Source organism: Abramis brama (assembly GCF_963993115.1).
Source record: "Abramis brama genome assembly, chromosome: 14".
Lineage (NCBI taxonomy): Eukaryota > Metazoa > Chordata > Actinopteri > Cypriniformes > Leuciscidae > Abramis > Abramis brama.
Window position 1 is genome coordinate 30,341,893 of NC_139976.1, and position 20,853 is coordinate 30,362,745.

General features: G+C 39.1%; 1 protein-coding gene and 1 long non-coding RNA gene across 2 annotated transcripts in view; both read right to left on the reverse strand.

Moving 5' to 3' along the window:
- Window positions 1–971: 971 nt before the first annotated feature.
- Window positions 972–8,487, reverse strand: LOC311096543 (eukaryotic elongation factor 2 kinase-like; the record flags this gene model as incomplete). Its single annotated transcript, XM_084135740.1, has 3 exons — window positions 972–1,111; window positions 6,733–6,911; window positions 8,351–8,487. The coding sequence occupies 3 exons, from the start codon at window positions 8,485–8,487 to the stop codon at window positions 1,002–1,004; spliced, it is 426 nt and encodes a 141-aa protein (XP_083991866.1). The 3' UTR covers window positions 972–1,001.
- A 1,119-nt stretch (window positions 8,488–9,606) lies between these two features.
- LOC311096405 overlaps window positions 9,607–20,853 on the reverse strand; it is a 75,368-nt gene continuing 64,121 nt past the window's right edge. The window contains exons 2-3 of the long non-coding RNA XR_014609024.1: window positions 9,878–9,933; window positions 9,607–9,763 (exon numbers count right to left, since the gene is read on the reverse strand). This is a non-coding gene — a long non-coding RNA (uncharacterized lncRNA). The remainder of the gene's footprint in view (window positions 9,764–9,877; window positions 9,934–20,853) is intronic.

The following is a 20,853-nucleotide window of genomic DNA, read 5'->3' on the forward strand; positions in this document are numbered from 1 at the left end:
TAAAAAATACTTAAATAACAAAAGTAACGACAAATTTATATACACTAAATCAGTATAAGATGTTTTTGTGTGCAAGTAACTGTCGTAAAACCATTGACAAACACATTTAGGATGCACACTTCCCCCGCCAGTTCGACTCGCAAACACCTTCACAGTGAGTTAAATAAATGTTTTGATTCTTTGTCTTTTTTAACACTGATCCTATTGGTGATAAAATCTAGAATAATGGGCAATAAATAAATTCTACAACTGTCTATATAAGAAATGACATTGTTGCACATATAATTACTGTAAATCTCCAGACTGAGTGATCAGAATCTTATACCACCCTGAAGGGATGTATTTTATCTTTGTGGTGTGCATTGAAGAGCTAGAGATGCTGGATGTCCTTGTCATGCCTGAAATTCCATCTTATTCCATACTTTATTATCTTTATTACCATTAATTTATCTGCAATGACATCTTGGTATGAACTTCATATTACTTTCTAGTTAAACAGGCATATTATGACTTACTTTTAAAAAATATATTTTATTATTATTATTATTTTATTTAATTATGTTTTATTAACAAAGTTCGGGAGGAGCACGTTCAGATAATTAACACGAGTGAAGAGCACTATATATTCATGAATATATATTCAGCAGTCTCACCTCAATTCATTGACAGTTTAGCAGCATCCCTCCACCACCCCTTCTCCACACTTCTAGTCCTAACCAAATTCCCATGAAGCAGCTAGAACAGGCTGCATACACTGTGTAACTATTCTTAATTAAAACAATTAACCATGAGAGTGTGTGTATTTATCACCTCAGTATATCACTGATCTAGAATCAGCGCATGCCCTTTGTCACATTCATTAAAAACTCGATCCAAGATCAACATTATCAAGACCAAAATGGAACATTTGTCAAATAGACCATTGAAAACAGCATGTAAACAGGGGCTGGATGCAAAATATTTCATGTTTTTTTTGTTTGTTTTTTTGAAAATCAGCGCTTTCATTCTTCCATCATAGCCCATGCTTCCTCTGCTTTCATGTAGTACTGATTGGCCAGTCTACCCTTCATGGCCTCCATTGCTGCATCAGCTGCCTCAGTGAAAAGATCACCTACAAAATGCATACAATTCCAATTGAAAGCAAATTCAGGACACATTTAGAAACCAAAATTGTCAATCTGATATCATAGTGTTACGTGTCAGAACATAAAAGTTGTTTTATTTATATTGTGTAGAACAAGTGAGTGTGCGCATGTGTTTTCTTTTTCTCTCTCCCTGTCGCTTTACGCTCATTTGAGTGTAACAGGTGCGGCTGCTTAGAAGGGCAGGGCTGATGGACTCATCACGTGAATATAAGTTGTGTGGAAGGCTTGTTCATCGAGTTCCCCCTCCTACTTCATGCTGTTGTAGAGCGCGTGTGTGAACGAGTTTTGCCCAACACAGTGGTGTTGAAAGCCGGTTGGCTGTCGTGTGCTTCTTCCCTTTTGTAGAGTAAGCTGCTTGTGAGCGGCGTTCTGATTAGGGTGACCACCTCCAGTCAGACAAAATGTGGGACAAGTAGCATGGTAAAGTGGAACAACGTGGGACAGATGTAATAACTTTAAACTTAAGATATATTGTCTATCTAATTTACCAAGAAACATTTTTTAAACCCACCGACTAAAAGATTAAGACACTACCTGACCCAAAATATCACCCAAAGTTTCTACAGCTTAAGGCATAGGCCTAGGCCTATAAAAGACAAAACACTAATTTTGCAACATCTCGTCTTTATTGGGACTATCAAATTAGTCAACTGTCCAAAGGACCAGGCATTACGAAACTAAAAAAAAAAAAAAAAATGCTCTCAGTAAATCAAATTCACCTTAAAATACAAGACACAAAAAAATATTAGGCCTAGCCTATTTAAGTTCAACAAAATATAAGGCCTAGCCTATACAGTGCAAAATATTTAGGGCTTGCCTATAGAAAGTTTAACTATTTCAGTGCAAATAAGGTAAACCAAAATCTTTTTTGATAAGAATGGCTATATGGGATAAAAAAATAAAAAATTCTCCCATCAAGCAGACACATATTTTGCCTATGTGTCAACACAATCCAGATGGTAGCAGGCCAACAGCATTCCCCAGCACCATGGATAGCACTTTTCTGAAACACATGGGTAGCAGCAAACCAACCAAATAAAAACCAACATAGTGTAGCAAGAGGACCACAAATATATATTCTAAATTTTACACCACGAATGTTCATTTTACCTTAATTGTTCTTCTTCTTGAATTTATACTTTTTGTCTGTCCGTACTGCATCCAGGAGAGTTTTCTCTTTCAATGCATAGCTGTAGAACTCTGTGCAGCTATATCCAAAGTTGCTCTCGACTTGAATCTCACTCTTGATAAGATCCACAGAGCACCGGTTTCGTTGGTCAGTCCATGCTGCAGTCATCAGTGAAAACACTCTTTCCACATGTGCATTTGTCACAGGGATGCTAAAGAGAAAGGATCCAAGTACAGTCAAATTTGGTGTGTTTGTGCCTTGGAGCAAAGTTGACCACTTCTCCACAACAGGAACTGTTCTCTTTACAACCTCCTGCTGGCGTGGCAAAATCACACAGTATTCTTCATAGAGTTCATCCATGTTTAGTTTCTCTCTCATCTGGAGGATCTCCACCACATCACAGAGATGAGAGAACGTGAATTCACTCTTAAGTCCTAACAATGCCACATGCTTGTGAAAGTTGCTGTCTGAGAAGTCATACCATTTGTCAAGGTAGGTGAGTGAAGTACTGTAGAAATTAGAGAAGTCCTGCTTGATTGCGGTTGCTTCACAGTCTGGAAACTTTTGGAGAAGTGCACTGGTTTCAACTCCAAAAAAGGAGTCTGCCTGCCGCTGCTGGAGCTTTCTCTGAAGAGTGGAGAGAATGTCATAACTCACAGACAGTTATATTGTCTCCCTCCAACAGCAGTATAACATCATGGAATGTCTTCAGTGCATTATGGAGGAAGGACAGATAGGCCTGTAACTGAAGAGGGAGCCCATCACAGTGTTGATCCTTTTTAAAAAGCTTCCATAACACCTTTGGACAGTGTTCCTCTCCTAATGACAGAAAGTAGGCCTTCACTGCAGGCCAGCTGGCATGCAGCCTTGAGACAGCAGGCCATATACACTATAGATCACACAATACTCTTAGATAGACTACAAAACTACACTGGTGTTCATGGACAGGCATTAAGCTGGTTTAGATCATACTTATAAGACCGCTACCATTTTGTCTGTTTAAATGGGGAAAAAAATCGAAGATAACGTCAGTAAACTATGGAGTGCCGCAAGGATCTGTGTTAGGCCCTCTGCTATTCTCAATATATATGCTGCCACTTGGTAATATTATAAGAAAACATGGAATTAATTTCCACTGTTATGCTGATGACACTCAATTATATATTTCATCACGACCAGATGAAAACAATAAATTATCTAAATTGACAGAGTGTGTTAAAGATATAAAATACTGGATGACGTGTAATTTTCTGCTATTAAATTCAGATAAAACGGAGGTATTACTTATTGGTAAAAAAAAACTGCCCACAAAACCTCTTACAATACAACTTTACTTTAGAAGGATGTCCTGTTACTTTATCCACTACAGTAAAAGACCTGGGTGTTATATTAGACCGCAACTTGTCTTTTGAAAATCATATTTCATGTTACAAGAACAGCCTTTTTCCACCTTAGAAACATTGCTAAGCTACGTAATATGCTATCAGTTTCTGATGCAGAAAAGTTAGTTCATGCATTCATGACCTCGAGACTAGATTACTGTAATGCTTTATTAGCTGGTTGTCCTGCATCCTCAATAAACAAGCTACAGTTAGTCCAAAATGCAGCTGCTAGAGTTCTTACTAGGTCAAGGAAATATGATCATATAACACCAATTCTATCATCTCTACATTGGTTACCTATAAAGTTACGTATCAATTACAAAGTATTACTAATGACCTATAAAGCACTAAATGGTTTAGCTCCTGGGTATTTAACGGAACTTCTATCGCCCTACAATCCATCGCGCTCTTTAAGATCACTAAATTTGAGGCTTCTGGTCATTCCTAGGATATCTAAGTCCACTAAAGGAGGGAGGGCATTTTCATATTTAGCTCCCATATTTAGCTCCTAAACTGTGGAATGGCCTTCCTGATATTGTTCGAGGCTCAGACTCGCTGTCCCAGTTTAAAACTAGATTAAAGACGCATTTCTTTAGCCAAGCATTGACATAATACTTACCTTTTATACTACAGTTGAATCAGATTGAATGCATTATTGTTATGAACAGCAGCTACGCTAATTATTTCCCATCTGCTTTTCTGTTGTTATCTCGGGACGCTAGTCCCGAGGTAAATACAGATTGTCTGCTCCAGTTTGTATCCAGCCTCCCATGGAAACTACAGATGCCCCAACACCCGTGCAGAGACGACTCGACGCCTGTGAAGAGACGACTCGACGCTGGCGATATGTTTATGCCCTAAATTAATGCATGATGAATTAACTAACTGTATTTTTCTATGTACATTTCTGAAATGCACTTTCTGTAAAGCTGCTTTGAAACAATGTATTGTGAAAAGCGCTATACAAATAAATTTGAATTGAATTGAATTGAATATACTTAGCCATCTTGTAGGTACATGCCTCAGTACAGCATGATTGTTTGAATTTGTGGATCAAGACTATGATTTCAGTTCTTCAGTGCACTTTGCAGATGAGAAGTGACTGTAAATCTTGTTAGTTGTACATTTGATGTCTATGTCTAGTTTGTCTCCAGCATATTTCGCACAATTATGCACGACATGAGCCATACAATTAGCCTTGATAATGCCAGCATTATCTGCCTTCAGCTTCTGATAAACAGATTTGAACTTTCCATAATTCACACTAGCGTTATCAGCAGTGTAAGCGGAGATCGTCGAGGCTTAGGCCATTCTCTTTCAGTTTGTTAGTAATCTGGCGGTGAATTGATTCTGACGTCTCTGCGCTATCCTCGTAAAAATCAACTCCTCTATTCTTTAACCCAGAGGTTCTCAATTCTAGTCCTCGTGACCCACTGCTCTGCACATTTTGTATGTCTCTCTTATCTGACACACTCGGTTCAGTTCATGGAGTCTCTCCTAATGAGCTGATGATCTGGTTCAGGTGTGTTAAATAAGGGAGACATACAAAATGTGCAGAGCAGTGGGTCACGAGGACTGGAATTGAGAACCACTGCTTTAACCCAAGCTCTGGGGTCCAGTATCTCACTGCCAGGGGGAAAAGCTTGGTGCTGCCGTGGTTAGAAGCATCTGACACCACTGAAAAAAAACGGTGTGTGCGTTCCACCCGCAAGCATAGGTGATGTCAGTTCTTGAATACATTTTTCCACTGAGACCAGAGCAAGGACATCTGTTACAATAGATGTTGCTTTGGTGCGGCCACACAAATTTTTTTTTTGCCATTTCAGAATCTGGAAAAATTACTGGGGCTAACTTGTTACTGCAGTCGGTAGAGCGATATGAATGTGTGTGATGTACGGCATGATAAATGCTCGTCACTTCTGCTGCCGAAACTTTGTCAGCCTGTGGGTCATTTGGTTTATTGAAAAACGATTGCACTGATTTGCATGTTTCTTGATGATGTGCTTTTTTTCTGTGGTACTCACATGCACCATGTCGCTTCACATCATATTCTCCACCATGTCCCACAGAAAAACTGCTTTTGCATAAAATGCAAAAAGCTCTCTCTGCTTCGCCATCTACAGGTCTTAACCAAGAGTATGTTGCGGTCCATTCGCTATTAAAAGTGCATCTTCTCTTTTTCGTGGCCACACTGGCCATGGCTGCTTAACCTGACCGAACAGCGCGCTCTCCAATTTGAGATTGTTGACATTGTTGAGGAGGCGTTCGTGCACAGGCGTACTGTTAACTTATGTCCAATAGTTCAGAGGAGAGCAAAAAAAGCGGTAGTCGATAGGCTAAGTCGTACGTCAATCAAACTGTTGACTGGTGCACGGTACGACTCAGCCTATCGACTACCGCTTTTATTGCTCTCCTCTGAACTATTGGACATAAGTTAACAGTACGCCTATGGACGTATCCGTGTATTTATTAGGCAGGGTCGAATGAAAAAGCGGGACAGATGCTCAATTTGCGTGAGGCGGGACAAAGGGTAAAATTGCTGTACAGTACAACGTAAAGCGGGACAAGTGGTCACCCTAGTTCTGATTGTTAGCGGTATAGGCCGGTAATTGTGACGTCCTGCACCCTTTACTAAAAATTGAGAGGTCTGAGGCCCTATTTTCCTTTTTACCTTTTTCTCCTGTTTACTGGTTAGCAGGGAGGTAAGAATTGTACATTTTGTTTATTTCTAAATCCAAGTAAGATGACCTAAAATTTAGTTAGAAGACCCGTTTTGTTTGTTGTTTTTGTGGCCGATTGAACCCTCTCATTTTGAACTATACTTTCCCTTTCAAACGAATGAAATCTTACCCCTACATGTAACAAACATTGATTTTATTTGATTACCATGTTTCGTTGTGTGTTTACGGGAGCAGAAGATGGAACTCCGGGCGACACCTTTTAATAGGCGTCGCTCTATAGCCTATGTTAGTGCATGTGGCACGTAACAATACTGTTGTAATGTTTTCTGATGTTAAATCTGAAGTACTGAACCACTGTGTTGGATGTTGATGAATGTAGCATGAGATACACTCACCTGCTCTTTGGGGGTCTGCATCCAGGTTGAACCCTCCCTCCTGGTACATCTCAGCCAATCGTGCCAACAGAAGGTAGCGCGGCTCGTCCTGCATCCCATCAAACTCTCCGCCCTCGTCATAGTCTGTCATCTTAAGGGCAGAGTCGTACCAGTGCACGGCGTGCTTCCGGTCCAATGCCCTGCGTTTCAAAATAAAACTTTCAGTTCTAAAGTGGGTTCCAACAGATTTTCCATTTTAAAATTCCATACTTTTCCAGACTTCTCTGTAGATTTTTCAGACCATATTTAACATGTGATAAATGGTTTCAAAATACAACATTGCTTTATTTTTTATTTTTTTGTGGAAAATATTATTTTCACAATAATGGCAAGATATGTTATTCAGTATAATATTGTTCACTACTAATGAAATAATTTATTATCAGGCATTTTTATTCCAGCATTATATTCAGTATATAGTACAGTAATCTGTAAAAAAAAAAAAAAAAAAAAAAATTCTGGCACAGTGCTGATCTACTCTCACGTTCACCGAATGCATTGTTTATACATGTTTACATAATGAGAAGAAACCTAAAACACATTATAACCTGCATGTATATACCTCTGACATATCAGTTTGATACTGTAATGATGGGTTTGATGTTGCATGATCACCAAAAATTAAAATTCAGTCATCATCTACTCACCCTTATCTCGTTCAAAACCCATTAGACTTTGTTTCATCTTCAAAACACAAAGATGATGTTAATGAAAGGTTTCTGTCCCTCCACTGGAAGTCTGTGCAAACAAAACTTTCCAAAAAAGGTACAAAAAGTTCATAAATGCATTGTAAAACTAATCCATATGAACTGAGTGTTTTAATCCAAGTCTTGTGAAGAGATACATTATATGATCAACAGATTTAATTTAATTTAACAAACATATAGAGCACATCAAATATGGTAAAAACAGAAGCTCAAACGTGTATGTGCCTCAGGAGAACCAGTGAGGTTTGTTCTAGTGTATGACACATGCAAGTTTGAGCTTTCATGTTAAAGTCAAATACACCCCTAAATTAAATCTGTTCATCATATTAAGCGATTGTATCTCGTAACAAGACTTGGAATAAAATTGATTCATATGGATTAGTTTTACGACAACTTTATGACCTTTTACATGGAATAAAGAACCCATTTAACAAAAAATCAATGAAGTCGATGCTACAATGTGTTCCTTAACCAATCTACACAGCGGTTAAACATAGCTCAAACATATTAAGCAGCATTTCAAACACCATGAAAGCAAATAAAACCTTTCACCGACCATTGGCGTCTTTAGACTGAACCTACGAGTGAACTTGGAGTGTCTTCTCTGTGAAGTTTGTTTGTCTGAATGACTGAGAACCTCCATGTCTTCACAGGTGCTCCAAATAAGTGACAATGACTGATCAGGTGACAAGCAGCAGGTTTGCTGCTGCTGGTGCATTCTGGGAAGTGTAGTTCTTTGAGACTCATTTCTGAGATTCAGCTCAACACCTCCCACTTGAGCTCCTGGTTTTTTCAAAACCAGAGAGGTCACACAAGCCCTTCACACCTCTGCTTGTTCTTTAGTGGGAAGTAGAAATGACAAGGCGTCTGACATCTCTATGAAGAATTGTGGCTGGGATTTTGGTTTGGAGTCTCTTGGTTCTTTCTCCGTTAGCTCTTGTGGGCCCTTCTTTGCCGTTTGCCTTTGTGATGTGAACAGGATAGCTGGGAAGAGTCTTAACAAGTACATCTCTTACGATGCCTCCGACCACTCTAGCCAGCTTGTATTGTCCTCTCAGGGCGTTTTGATCAGCCAACCAGACCACATCTCCAACAGCAACATTTCGCTCTTTGGTGTGCCATTTGTTTCTTATTTGTTTCTGTCATTCGACAAACTGCTTTTAGATGTAACTGCTTTCACTTTTTTTACATTCCTTGAATCCTTAAATATGGATAGCAGAAGAACTAACATCTGTGAGACTTTGAAAACCACAAAAAAATAAACACTTAAAATCACTTGAAATATTTCTGCACAAAAAAGCAATGCATGCAGGAAATCACATGCACCCTGAATAGAAATTTCACTCACAAGCAGCAACTGCTAGTCAATGAAATAACAAGAGACATTTCCATGACTTTTACATGCCATTCAAAAATCACAATTTTAAAATTCCCTGACAATGACAGGTTTTCCATGATTTTGGGAACCCAGCATATGCGTGTACAGTACGGGAAAGGAAAGCTTGCCACTTGTGAGGGGGTTAAAGTAAGATGAGATAAAGGGGTTTAGATGAAAGAATAATGAGATGAAAAGGTTTAGAGGTTTAGATAAAAAAAAAGTAGATTACAAGACAGCACCACTTTAAATCAATGTTCTATGAGAAGAAAGATTAGGAATCAATGGGTGATGGGTGACTATCGTGATTAGATACAGGGATTTTATCAACGGTTTTGTAGTTACCCGACGAACACTGTCCTCATCCGATTCTGAGAAATGTCTGTTGTAGAAGGGACGTCCCTAAATAATGATGAATGAATTAAAAACCTACCATCACATATCTTAGGAGCCCAAAAGTGTACAACTGCTGCATTTCATGATGCACATAAGCACAGCACACAACAACAAGTTTATAATGCAGTAGAAAGGAAATTTTGTCATGGAGTAACAAAGAAATCAAGCAAGAACAGATTATAATTTTAACTACATTTCTCAGTAGCCTGGGACTAAACATATGAAATATCTTTATTATTAACATAATCTATATCCATCTATATCTAAAAAACAAAACAATAGTTGTAAACTAGTTTAATTTAAATGTAATAATGTTCTGTATTTGTTCAGATTTAATGCTGACAATCATTAAAAATCCTGTGCTGGATACAAATACTGTTGTGATTAATAAAAAATAATAAAAAATAAAACAAAATATCCAGGTGATATTCGATACCTGGCTGTGATGTTCCACTAAGTCTCCTTCACTGCGTTTCTCACTAGGGTAACCACTGTCTCCTCCATTCTCCGAGTCCTGTGAATGCAAGTACAGTTAAATCAGTTTCCACTAATTTAGTTTAATTAGTTTAATTAACTGAATTTAATACCACTGTCAACAATGGATATATATTCTTGTTCACAAACTGACCTTTTGATCTGTGTTAGCTCGATGTGTCTCATTCATTTCATTCATAAATGACCAGCCTGTTCGAGAGATAATTGAAGGTGAAATTAATAAAAATGAGTGTGCATTTGTCCCAAAACAAAATATGCATTTCCGTATGCACCTGACATACTGTATGAGAGCTAACTTTATATTTGAGCTAGAATGCCTTGATATGTTGCAGTTTCATTTGAGCACAAGAATTAAGGAAAAGCTTAAAACAAATCAATGTGTTTTAACTAAACAAAGAATATGTAGTGCTACCAATCAGGATGCTGTTGGTAATAATTGCTTAAACACTTTTGTCGATACTGTTTCAAATCATAATGTTAAATTGCTAACATGACAGTTTTGATATCTCAGACAAGTGTATACTCTACTAAAGCCATACTGTATAGGTAAATTAGAATATGTGTCCTTATAATATTCATCAAAACAATTAAAGGTCAGTGCAAAGTTAGACTTATTATAATCTGAATTCTGCTTAGAAAAAATGTATTCATTTAGAAAACTTTCAGAAATAATTGTTTAAATAATCCAAATTCATAACCAACTGCAACAGTTTGTGAATGCAGGGCTGAGAGACATGAATTTTATTCTGTTGGTCTGATCGGGTCAGCAGTTCCACTTACACTTTTTACTGGCAATGCCACAAAAACACCCATACTTTAAAATTAACTATTAGAACCAAAGTATAATATTTTAGTACTGAATGTTTCATTAAACATGGGAAAAAAAAGGAGGGATCGACATATCAGCAGGAATGATGTATTTTTGTAGGCCAAAACCCGGAAACGATTTAGTATTTTAGCACTTCTGTCCTGAAGTTTTTGGTTAAATGCCTGAAAAAAGGTCCGTGGTGAACATAAGTGTAACACAGTTCAAGCTCAGGGAAAGAGGAGGCGGGAACCGGCAAGTGGTTAAAAAAAATTATAACTGATATTAACTGCAAAAAGGCTGAAAAAAACTGAAAAACTGAATAACACTTTCACTTCTATTCCAAATATTCATTAATAAACAGTAATATTTACCTAGTCAATGGTATATATGTATATATATATATATATATATATATATATATATACACAGTGCTATGCATAAGTTTAGACACCCATGCTAAAGTTGACTAAAAAGAGGAATAAAAAATAATCTTTTGGAAATTGAACTTAATGCCTTAATTAAAAAAAATTAGGAAAAATCCAACCTTTAAGGACACCAATTTTCTTTGTGAATGAATAATGTATCGTAAATAAATAAATGTTCTTCCTTAAAATACAGGGTGCATAAGTCTGGACACCCCTATGTTAAATTCCCATAGAGGCAGGAAGATTTTTATTTTTAAAGGCCAGTTACTTCATGGATCCAGGATACTATGCATCCTGATAAAGTTCCCTGGCATGGAGTGACACCATATGGCCACCACCAGGTGTCCGAGCATGACTTCAATGACCCCTATATGTTTTAACACGTTTAAGACCTTTCTCAAACACAAAACCAGTCCCTGTTTCATTTCTGGAAGCCGGGATAAATAGGCAAGCATTTTTACTGCATTCAGATATCAAATACTGACATTAAAGAATATATGAAAAGAACATTTCAGTCATCACACTGGTAACTTCTATAACAAAGTAAAATCTCCAGAGAAGTTATTCAACTCATTTGATATTTAGAACGAAAAATATTGATTAATACCTTGATTATAATCACTCATTACATATACAGTACATTGAAGCAGCAGTGGATTCCAATCCACCCCCTTCAATATAAAGCAATCGTGTCTCTTCAGACCACTTGGGTTAAATCACTCCATTTATATAGAATATAGAATACTTTTACAATCTCCGAATGAACTTTTGAACTGTCAAAGTTTCGGTTGCATGGATTTTTAATGGATCAACAGAAATATCTTCATTCGTCACAAGTCTTATGGGTCTGGAATGTTTTAACCCTTTTAGTAGCTGCAGTGTAGATGATGTTTGTTGGTAGGTGGGAGTATAGCTGTAGTTGAACAGCTTGAAGCTTGGCTGTCTACAGATTCCAACTATCTTCCCCAACTCTGCTCATGTGTTTGATGGAGTCAACTCTTTGAGCTCTTTTGATGGATTCAACCCTTTGAGTAGGATAACCATCCAAAGGGGCTCAAAATCACTCACCTGTATCGAATACAGCGCTCTGTCTCGATTTCGTCCAGATGGAACTCAGCCCAAGGATCTGGCATGGCTTTGGTTTTCTCAATAGCATGTTTCCAAGTAGCCTGAGTATGAGAAATTGATGTTGTTTAAAAAACTCCTACATCTGTCTATATGGGTTGAAGAGTGAAGATGGAAGCGATCCACTCTATACATTATGGATGCGAGAAAAGAACAGGAGGAAAAGAGGTATGCTACAATAAAGGACATGCAAGAATAAAAGGACAAAGAAAGTTTGAATCAGAGCTGGAAAGTTTTTAGTAGACTTAATGTAGGGGATCCTAATACCAGCCTAATAAAAATAAAGAAATACCATCAGCAAATAATTTTAATGACATCTTGCACCCTATAGGAATCAGAATTGACACCAGAATCGTTACATTCCTTGATTTCCAGAGTCACAGAGTCACTGTTCTGTGATCCCACGAAGAATTTGTCTGGAGTAGACACCAGGCTTGGTTATTTTATCAACTTCGTGTATTGCAAATTCTGACTAACAACTGCAAGAGAGCTAGCATACTTTGCTTTAGTAAACGTCTCAAATCCTGTCATCAGTGAAGTAAACCTGCCCATATGCTAAAATAACCAGTAAGCCTAGATCCTGTGGCCAAGTATATACAACCAATTATTTATTTACATTTACATTTACATTTATTCATTTAGCTGACGCTTTTATCCAAAGCGACTTACAATTGCTATATATGTCAGAGGTCGCACGCCTCTGGAGCAACTAGGGGTTAAGTGTCTTGCTCAGGGACACATTGGTGTCTTATAGAAAGGTCAAAGTGAGACAGAGTTCAAATATGTCAGACACATTATGTCCATCTTTTGGGCATAATGTCATCTTTACAGGGAACCACTTAGGCTAAGTATAGAAACGTTACCCATGTGTCACAAGACATCACCTGGACATCATCTCCTAAACAGGACAGGACTACCACTGATACCTAACCTTACATACTATACTGGAGTAGGAATTCAATAGTATCATGAACAAATAACTTAAATTAATTATATATTAACATTGCTGGGCTTGTAGGTAATCAAAAATGAAAACACCTATGTTTAAATTAGGCAAGTATTTGTTTTTCCTTGCAAAAGTCTGATATTTTAAGCTGATAATTTATATTCAATTTTCAAATTCAAATAGTAAATAGCTAGGTTAAATGAGCACTAAAAAGTAACATCTCTGCTGTACATTATAATCAGATTTTATGCTTGTAAAATTCTAGATTGGAGCTTTAATTGTGCTTGAAGTCATGATGAAAGATTTTCTCTTACTGTGACGTACTTCCTAATGTAACAGATTGTCGAAAAAGAAAGTAGGGCTATGTATGTATCGTTTGTTGATTGATTTTGAGATATGGGTGTTGGACTCAAAGTTGGACTGGAAGCAAATGTAGGAGTGAAAGGGATAAAAGGCAATAGGTTCAATATGGGAAAAGCAGGTATTCCATAATAGATGCCGGTCTAGATGGATTAAAATTGCTAGAGGTGTCCCTGTCTGTGATGTATGGCTCCAGGAAGTTGAGGATGGACATCTATTTCCACCTCTGATGGCAGGTTACCAAATGAGAAAGCAACAGCGAATGACAAAATAATCACCACTGAATCTTTATTATGCTACCACAGATACACTTATACAAGTCATCAAACTAAACTATTTTAAAGACCATCAAAGCAAAACAGAAGTAGCCTATATAATTAAAACAAACAAACTAACTCAATGGCTGTTGGCTCAGTGCTCGGAGCATATTATGATAACGGTAAGTCACTGGCAAATCAGTGGCTGTAATTAAATCATATCACATGATACAATGTAGAAACTATCGAGCATACATATAAACAGTTATTAAAAAAGATGAAAAAATTAACTTCATTCAGCACTGAAAAATAGTTTCTACGATCCGAGCAGCGTGCACTAATATTTTCAGTGGCGCTTTAACAAGAAACAGGAAACTTGTGAATATTAATGTAAGCTCTGCCCAGTGTCACCGAAATGATCAGACACGGTGAATAGTTCAGAACACCGGCCTCACGCTGTTCTCTCACGGCCCTCGGCCTCGTCCTGCTTGTCACAGTATACAACTTATATAGACCTTATGCACCAGAGAAACATGCGCGCAGCCATCTTTAGAATATTGTCTTTGAACTTCCGTTTTAGCGGTAGCTCTGTATATTTCTATGGCATCGCTGTGGAAGAGTAATTAGCTGGTGAAGTGGATTTACTTATTGTAGAGTTAATGAAAGTTATCACAAGCATTGTAATGTTTAAAGGAACACTCCACCGTTTTTTGAAATAGGACTTATTCACATTCTTTCATACATTTAGATAGGTGGGTAAATGCATTTTTGTCTCAGTGCATGCATTGTTTTAGTTTGACAGGGTCGGCGCTAGCTTAGCTTAGCACAATGAATGGAATCCTTTGTTGCCAGCTAGCATGGCCTGAGTAAAAGTGATAAAAAAACAAAACAAAAACCCACGTAATTACTTCTTGTGGCCTGCGTATTCACAACAAGTACAAATAGCGATGCAGATTAACACTAGGCGATTTCCTAGGCAGATATTGACTTGGGACTATATTAGGGGGAAGCACAGGCGAAGCACTGCTACTTGGGCGCAGAGATATCGCAACACATGAAATCCCACGACTTCCGTCAACATACCGGTGTGCATTGCAACGAGTCAAAACACAGAAGAAGAAGAACAACACGCGTGACCTGCACCGAGTGTCTTCGCTTTTGGATTGTTTATTTTGAGAAGTTACAGCTATAGTTACAGCAAACATGGTAATTACCTGCGTAGCAAAATAACTTTTGCTTGAGAACAAGCAAAGGACATACACGAATGTAATGTTTCACAGAATTCCATCGAATGTGGAACTGAGAAATAAATGGCTAGCTGCTCTGGATATCTGTACTTCAACGCCTCTCTACAAAATTAAACAGTATCGTGTTTGCGAAGAGCATTTTGCACCGGAGGACTAAGTTACTTTGAAAAAATGGAATATGGGCTCAGAAAGACGGTACTAAGTTACGTCTGAAACATATGGCTGTCCCATCCCATCTATTTTCAAAGCACAGGCAGAACAAAGTGCACATGTAAGTTGTCTTTTATTACTCTTCCTTATGTTAATCTGTGTCTTTATTCGGTTGTAAGATAGATGCTGAGAAGCTGTATATAGACTACGGTTCAAATAACGTTAGCCTCCTCTAGTATAACCTCATGTTGAATTCAACCTGTTTAGCATGAACAACCAAACTAAAATAAAAATCGCTGTTATCGTTACCTGTAAAATGAAATGACTGAGGGCTAAGTTAGCTATTTCTCTCACCGAGTTAACATTAGCCTGGTTCTTTTGACTCAGGAGTTTTAGTACAACTACTATGAGGAGAAGGCTACAAGCAGTTTACTATACATGTGTCATGTTTAAAATAATCACTTACTCTGTGGACAGCTGTCCATTTGGTCTATTCGGCGTGGGGCGTTTTTTCCAGTTCACTTTATCACACCAGAAAAAAAAATCAAGTACTGCCGGATGGATCAGCACCGTGAAATCCTCGGTAGCTGTGACACAACTGCGGGCACGCTCATCTTGATCTGACACGTTGAGCCTGGTCATCGACGGCAGTAACTTGTCCCACTCGCCACAGCACAGACACTATTTCAGTCGGCATATTCCCCCACATTCACACCACCAGTTCGTGTTGGCTCTCATCCTCACGTCCTCAGGCTGTTGAGCGACCGCAACCTCCGCCTGTCGTTCTATTTCCACTCATTTTCTGTAAACTCTTGTACATATAGGTATGGTTCTGGCTCACACAAAATCAGCCATGTTCATTGCCATTCATGTACTGTAGGAAAAATAGCCAGCTACTATTCACACCGGTATGTTGACGGAAGTCGTGGGATTTCATGTGTTGCGTGATATCTCTGCGCCCAAGTACTAGCAGTGCTTCGCCTAAGTAGCCGTGCTTCGCCTGTGCTTCCCCCTAATATAGTCCCAAGTCAATATCTGCCTAGGAAATCGCCTAGTGTTAATCTGCATCGCTATTTGTACTCGTTGTGAATACGCAGGCCACAAGAAGTAATTACGTGGGTTTTTTTTTTTTTTAATCACTTTTACTCAGGCCATGCTAGCTGGCAACAAAGGATTCCATTCATTGTGCTAAGCTAAGCTAGCGCCGACCCTGTCAAACTAAAACAATGCATGCACTGAGACAAAAATGCATTTACCCACCTATCTAAATGTATGAAAGAATGTGAATAAGCCCTATTTCAAAAAACGGTGGAGTGTTCCTTTAAAGCAGATGTCTTATGTCAGTATTTTAAAACGGGCAGTTCATTCATAAATTCTTAAGATCGCTGTGGAAATACAAACCGGAAGACAAAAGACAACAAGCGCAGTGCTGAAAAGGGGCGGGGCTATACATAAGGTCTATGCAACTTTCATTTTTAACTTGCATCACAAAAATAAACTACAGAATTTTTTTTTTTTTTTCATTGAGAAATTTATAAGTGACATTGAAAAAAAAAAATATATATAGAACATTTTTAATGAACCCATTTTTAACTTAAATTTTATTTATTAACCATTCTCTCAATAAGAGAAAATAGTCGGTCCATTCTCTCCCTGCTTTCCTGTGCTCTCCTCTCCTTTACCTCTCGTTGAAAATTGATGTCTTCCCTAAGTACCTCGACCAGCTCATCGACATGGCCTCTTTTTTTCTTGGATGGTGGTGATCGTGGCTCCTCCTCATCTTCGTTATCCACTGCTGAACTTGGCCCTGATGTGTCCTCAGGGATGGAGTCAAGTAGGACAGGGGGGTTGGTGGAATGCCTCTGTTCCAACACCTCATCCATGAGGGCAAACCACCGCCAAGTTTCAGCACTTGCTCCCTTACACTTGCAATCCTACGGCAGAGCAAATAAACTATGCCTGTTAAGAAAAACAACAACAGCACAATACATTTCAGCAAAGACGTGCCAATTAACTTGCTTACTTTGTATTTTTTTTGTAAGTACTTCCATTTTTTTCTGGCCTCTGAGGGATTGGCCTTCCCCAGCAGGCCCATTTTCTTCAGAACTGTCCTAAAACAAGAGAAAAAGGAAACACTTATGAAAAACATTAAATCGGGCGCAATCTTGACATACATGCAATCTTAACATTACAAAATATGACACAACAGGACAAGCATACAAAAGTCCTCAAGTTTGGTTAAAACATTTGTAAACATACCTTGCATGACAGTACTACAAAAAACAAGACTATTGCCTTATCTCCTGGTTGTCTTATTGTTGTGGGCTTTGTATAGGGTGAGGACTATTTGCAATAATACACAAGATAGCCTAGTGGAAATATGCCTTACCCCCAAGCCACACTGTCCGAGTTATTGTCCCCGGTAAATAAATGGTCATTGTCAGCCCTCAATTTAATAAATTCAGCTGTCTGCACCTGGAGCCCTAAAAAAAAAAAATATTACAAGTTTTGCAAGCGAAGGGTCCATCAGTTGTATCCTTAATTGCCCGATAAACGAAGGGCACATTTGAAATCGCTTTAGAATCGGGGTAGCCTTTGGCTGGATCCCAAATGGCTTTGTGGACCCCTTTCGAGTTCACACTTCAGGAAGTGCAGACCTAAGAAGTGTAGACCTGGCCTCGAGTCCACAAGGGTACACGAGAGTGCATTTTGGGACAGGCTTGATGACATCATGCCACCAAAAGTCAAACAGCCACAAAACTCTACCCTCATTTATCTGATTGGGTGTTCGCAATGATTCCTGGGTAGGCAATTCATGTGGAGGGTACGAAAGGCGGGTCACAAAAGCGCCGCTCGCAAGCACACTCCTGAGCGCTGAAATGCCGAATGGGACACTTTACAGACTCGTTCACTTGCCGAGCATGCGCAATTTAAGGCCATGAGACCGGAAGTCCACATGAAGTGTGCCATTTGGGATCCAGCCTTCGTTGCGCCGCTGTGACGCAATCACACTTTAAATGCCTCTCCGGAGGACGCAGCCTCTGAATTGGGACAAAGCTCATGTTATAAACCAGAGGTCTTCAATCCTGCTCCTGGAGGGCCACTGTCCTGCAAAGTTTAGTTCCAACCCTAATCAAACACACCTGAATCAGCTCATCAAGCTCTTCAGAATCGCTTGAATATTCAAAGGCAGGTGTGCTGAAGCAGGTTGGAACTAAACTCTGCAGGACAGTGGCCCTCCAGGAGCAGGATCGAAGACCTCTGTTATAAACAGTCACTTGTCACCAACTAGTGGCATAACAATGTAATCGATACATTCGTTGTTTGAAGCGCCAAGTTTTTTACAAAATGTGAATTGCTCTAACAGTGCGTGTCCACTACAGTGGCAAAACTCTGCTCAGTGCCGCTGACAACGCTATAACACCTCCGCTTTGGGGTGTGTCTGTTGTGAGTGTGTTTAATCAATTTTTTTTTTCAACACACGGACAATTTAATCATCAGAGATGCACGAGATTTGGAAAAATAGGCAAGCTTTGTTTCCAAATGCTCCAAGTACAGATATTCTGTCAATTTTATAAACTTTTGTAAACCTACCCACGTCTAATTTGTAAATAAAATTATTTACGCACTAAATCCAGCATAAACTCCGGCACAATCTGCATATTTTTAAACTCTCAAAACAGACGTCACAACCCGAACCTCACAGCGATTGGCTGCCGACCGCTTTTTTCACTTGATATTTGCATAAAGTCAAGAACTCATCTCCAAACCGGCGTGATGACTCTGACTTCCAACCAGATGGAACTGGATAATATTCTGAATGTTCTGATCCAATCTGACTTCTGACCTGTAATGCTGCCTGAATCATAATCATACACTGTTCGCTCGTTGGCCAGAGGAGACCTGGCCCCCGACTGAGCCTGGGTTCTCCCAAGGTTTTTTTCTCCATTCTGTCGCCTGATGGAGTTTTGGTTCCTTGCCACTGTTGCCTTGGATTTTGGCTTGCTTAGTTGGGGACATTTAATATTCAACAATATTATTGATCTGCCTTACGTGGTGGACGATGATGCAATTTTCTTCTAGAAACAAACTTTGTTGTATTATTTTCATGTTATCACTGTGAAGCTGTTTTGATACAATCTGTATTGTAAAAAGTGCTATATGAATAAAGATGACTTGACTTAACTTAACTTGAACTGCCCAACCTTTTGACGCTCTCTACTCTTTCAATCCCACAATACACTGCGCGAGCGTGAAGCTTCACTTCCATAAGAATGGACTGAAAACGCTCGCTCCGCTCATTCTGTGCCAGTGGACACGCACCGTTATGATCGCTACCGTAGACATCAGTGTTTATATCCGAACTATAAACCTTTATCCCAGTGCTTCTGTGATAATTTGAATATTTGCAAGACAGAAACAACGATACTGTGTGGTTGAAAATACTGTTTGTGAAGCTGTTTCATACCTACACATAATAACTGCTTTCTCTGGGTCAGCAGCAGCGCAAACACAGATTTGAATGTTCCGTTGTGATTTTGTCAAATGTTTAAAAGACAGAGGCGAATTGTTGTCATTTAGTAATGAGAATGAGTGAGCAGTTACTTATGCATCTCTACTTCTAGGATGTTAAAAATAATTGTGTTCATGTGGAGAAAAAGACTCGGTCTCACCTTTGATCCTATAACTAGATATTGCTTTAATCTCATATGGACCACCTTGGACTTCAGACCTATTGCCAGGATTTGATCTTACGGATGTTCTTCGTGACATTTTCACTTCAGTCTTCCTGCCTATTAGGCCTGGAGTCTGAAGCTGGCCCAAAGGCATTTGGAGATCAAGGCTCTGATCCTGTGATCCAACACTTCTCCTTCCTTCCGGGGATTTAGGAGTTTTCTCCTCATGCTGAGGCTCTAAGAGAATTTGCTGGACAACCTCACCAGCACTTCAATTCTGAGGCGTTTTCAATGGTGTTCTCTTCTTCTGGGAGACAGGAGTTACACTTTTCTCTGTCAATGAGTGAGTGATGGACCCTACAAATGGCATATCATCAACAGGTGTCTCTTCCTGATTTGAATTAAATGAGCTCTGAGGGATAGCTGGTCCAGTCATTTCTTCAGAACTGGATTTCAAGGATCTTCGCTTCTTGGTAGATGGAGTTGTGACCGGTTTAGGGCTACTTTTAACATCTGCAGCGGGAGCTTCCTCATGATCAACCTGAGATCTTGCAAGAGGTGTTTTTGGTAGCTCAGATTTCCATGGTGATTTAGCAGCAAAGTCACAAAAATGTGACATACTGTCATTTTTAATTTGAAGACCAGCTGCGCACAGTACAGGGTTATTCTTTTCTTTTGGGGTCTGCATCACTCTTTTCAGTCCAACCATGTCTTCTACTGGAGCTCCCCTGTATTTGGGAGTCTTTAGGAGTTCCTTAATGCCTTCCAGACTGTCTTCCTGGGGAGGATTATATTCCTTGGGGGTCTTGAGCAGCTTTCCTCTTAAGTCTTCAATTGGTTCAGCCCTCTGTTTGGGTGTCTTCATGAGTCGTTTTACTCCAGTGAGACACAAGGATGGTGCTGCTTTCTGTTTTGGGGTTTTGACTACCATTTCAGGGGCAGCCTCTTCTTCTGTTTGGTCACTGGGGGACATCTCTTGATCTGGAATGATGCCATGGCAACTTGCCTCATTTGAGTTGTCAGTGAGTTGAGAAAGACCTTCATCTTCCAATAAACTACCATCCTGGTTGTCCAAAAGAAGTTGTGTTACTTGTAACGAATACGACTCTGGGTTA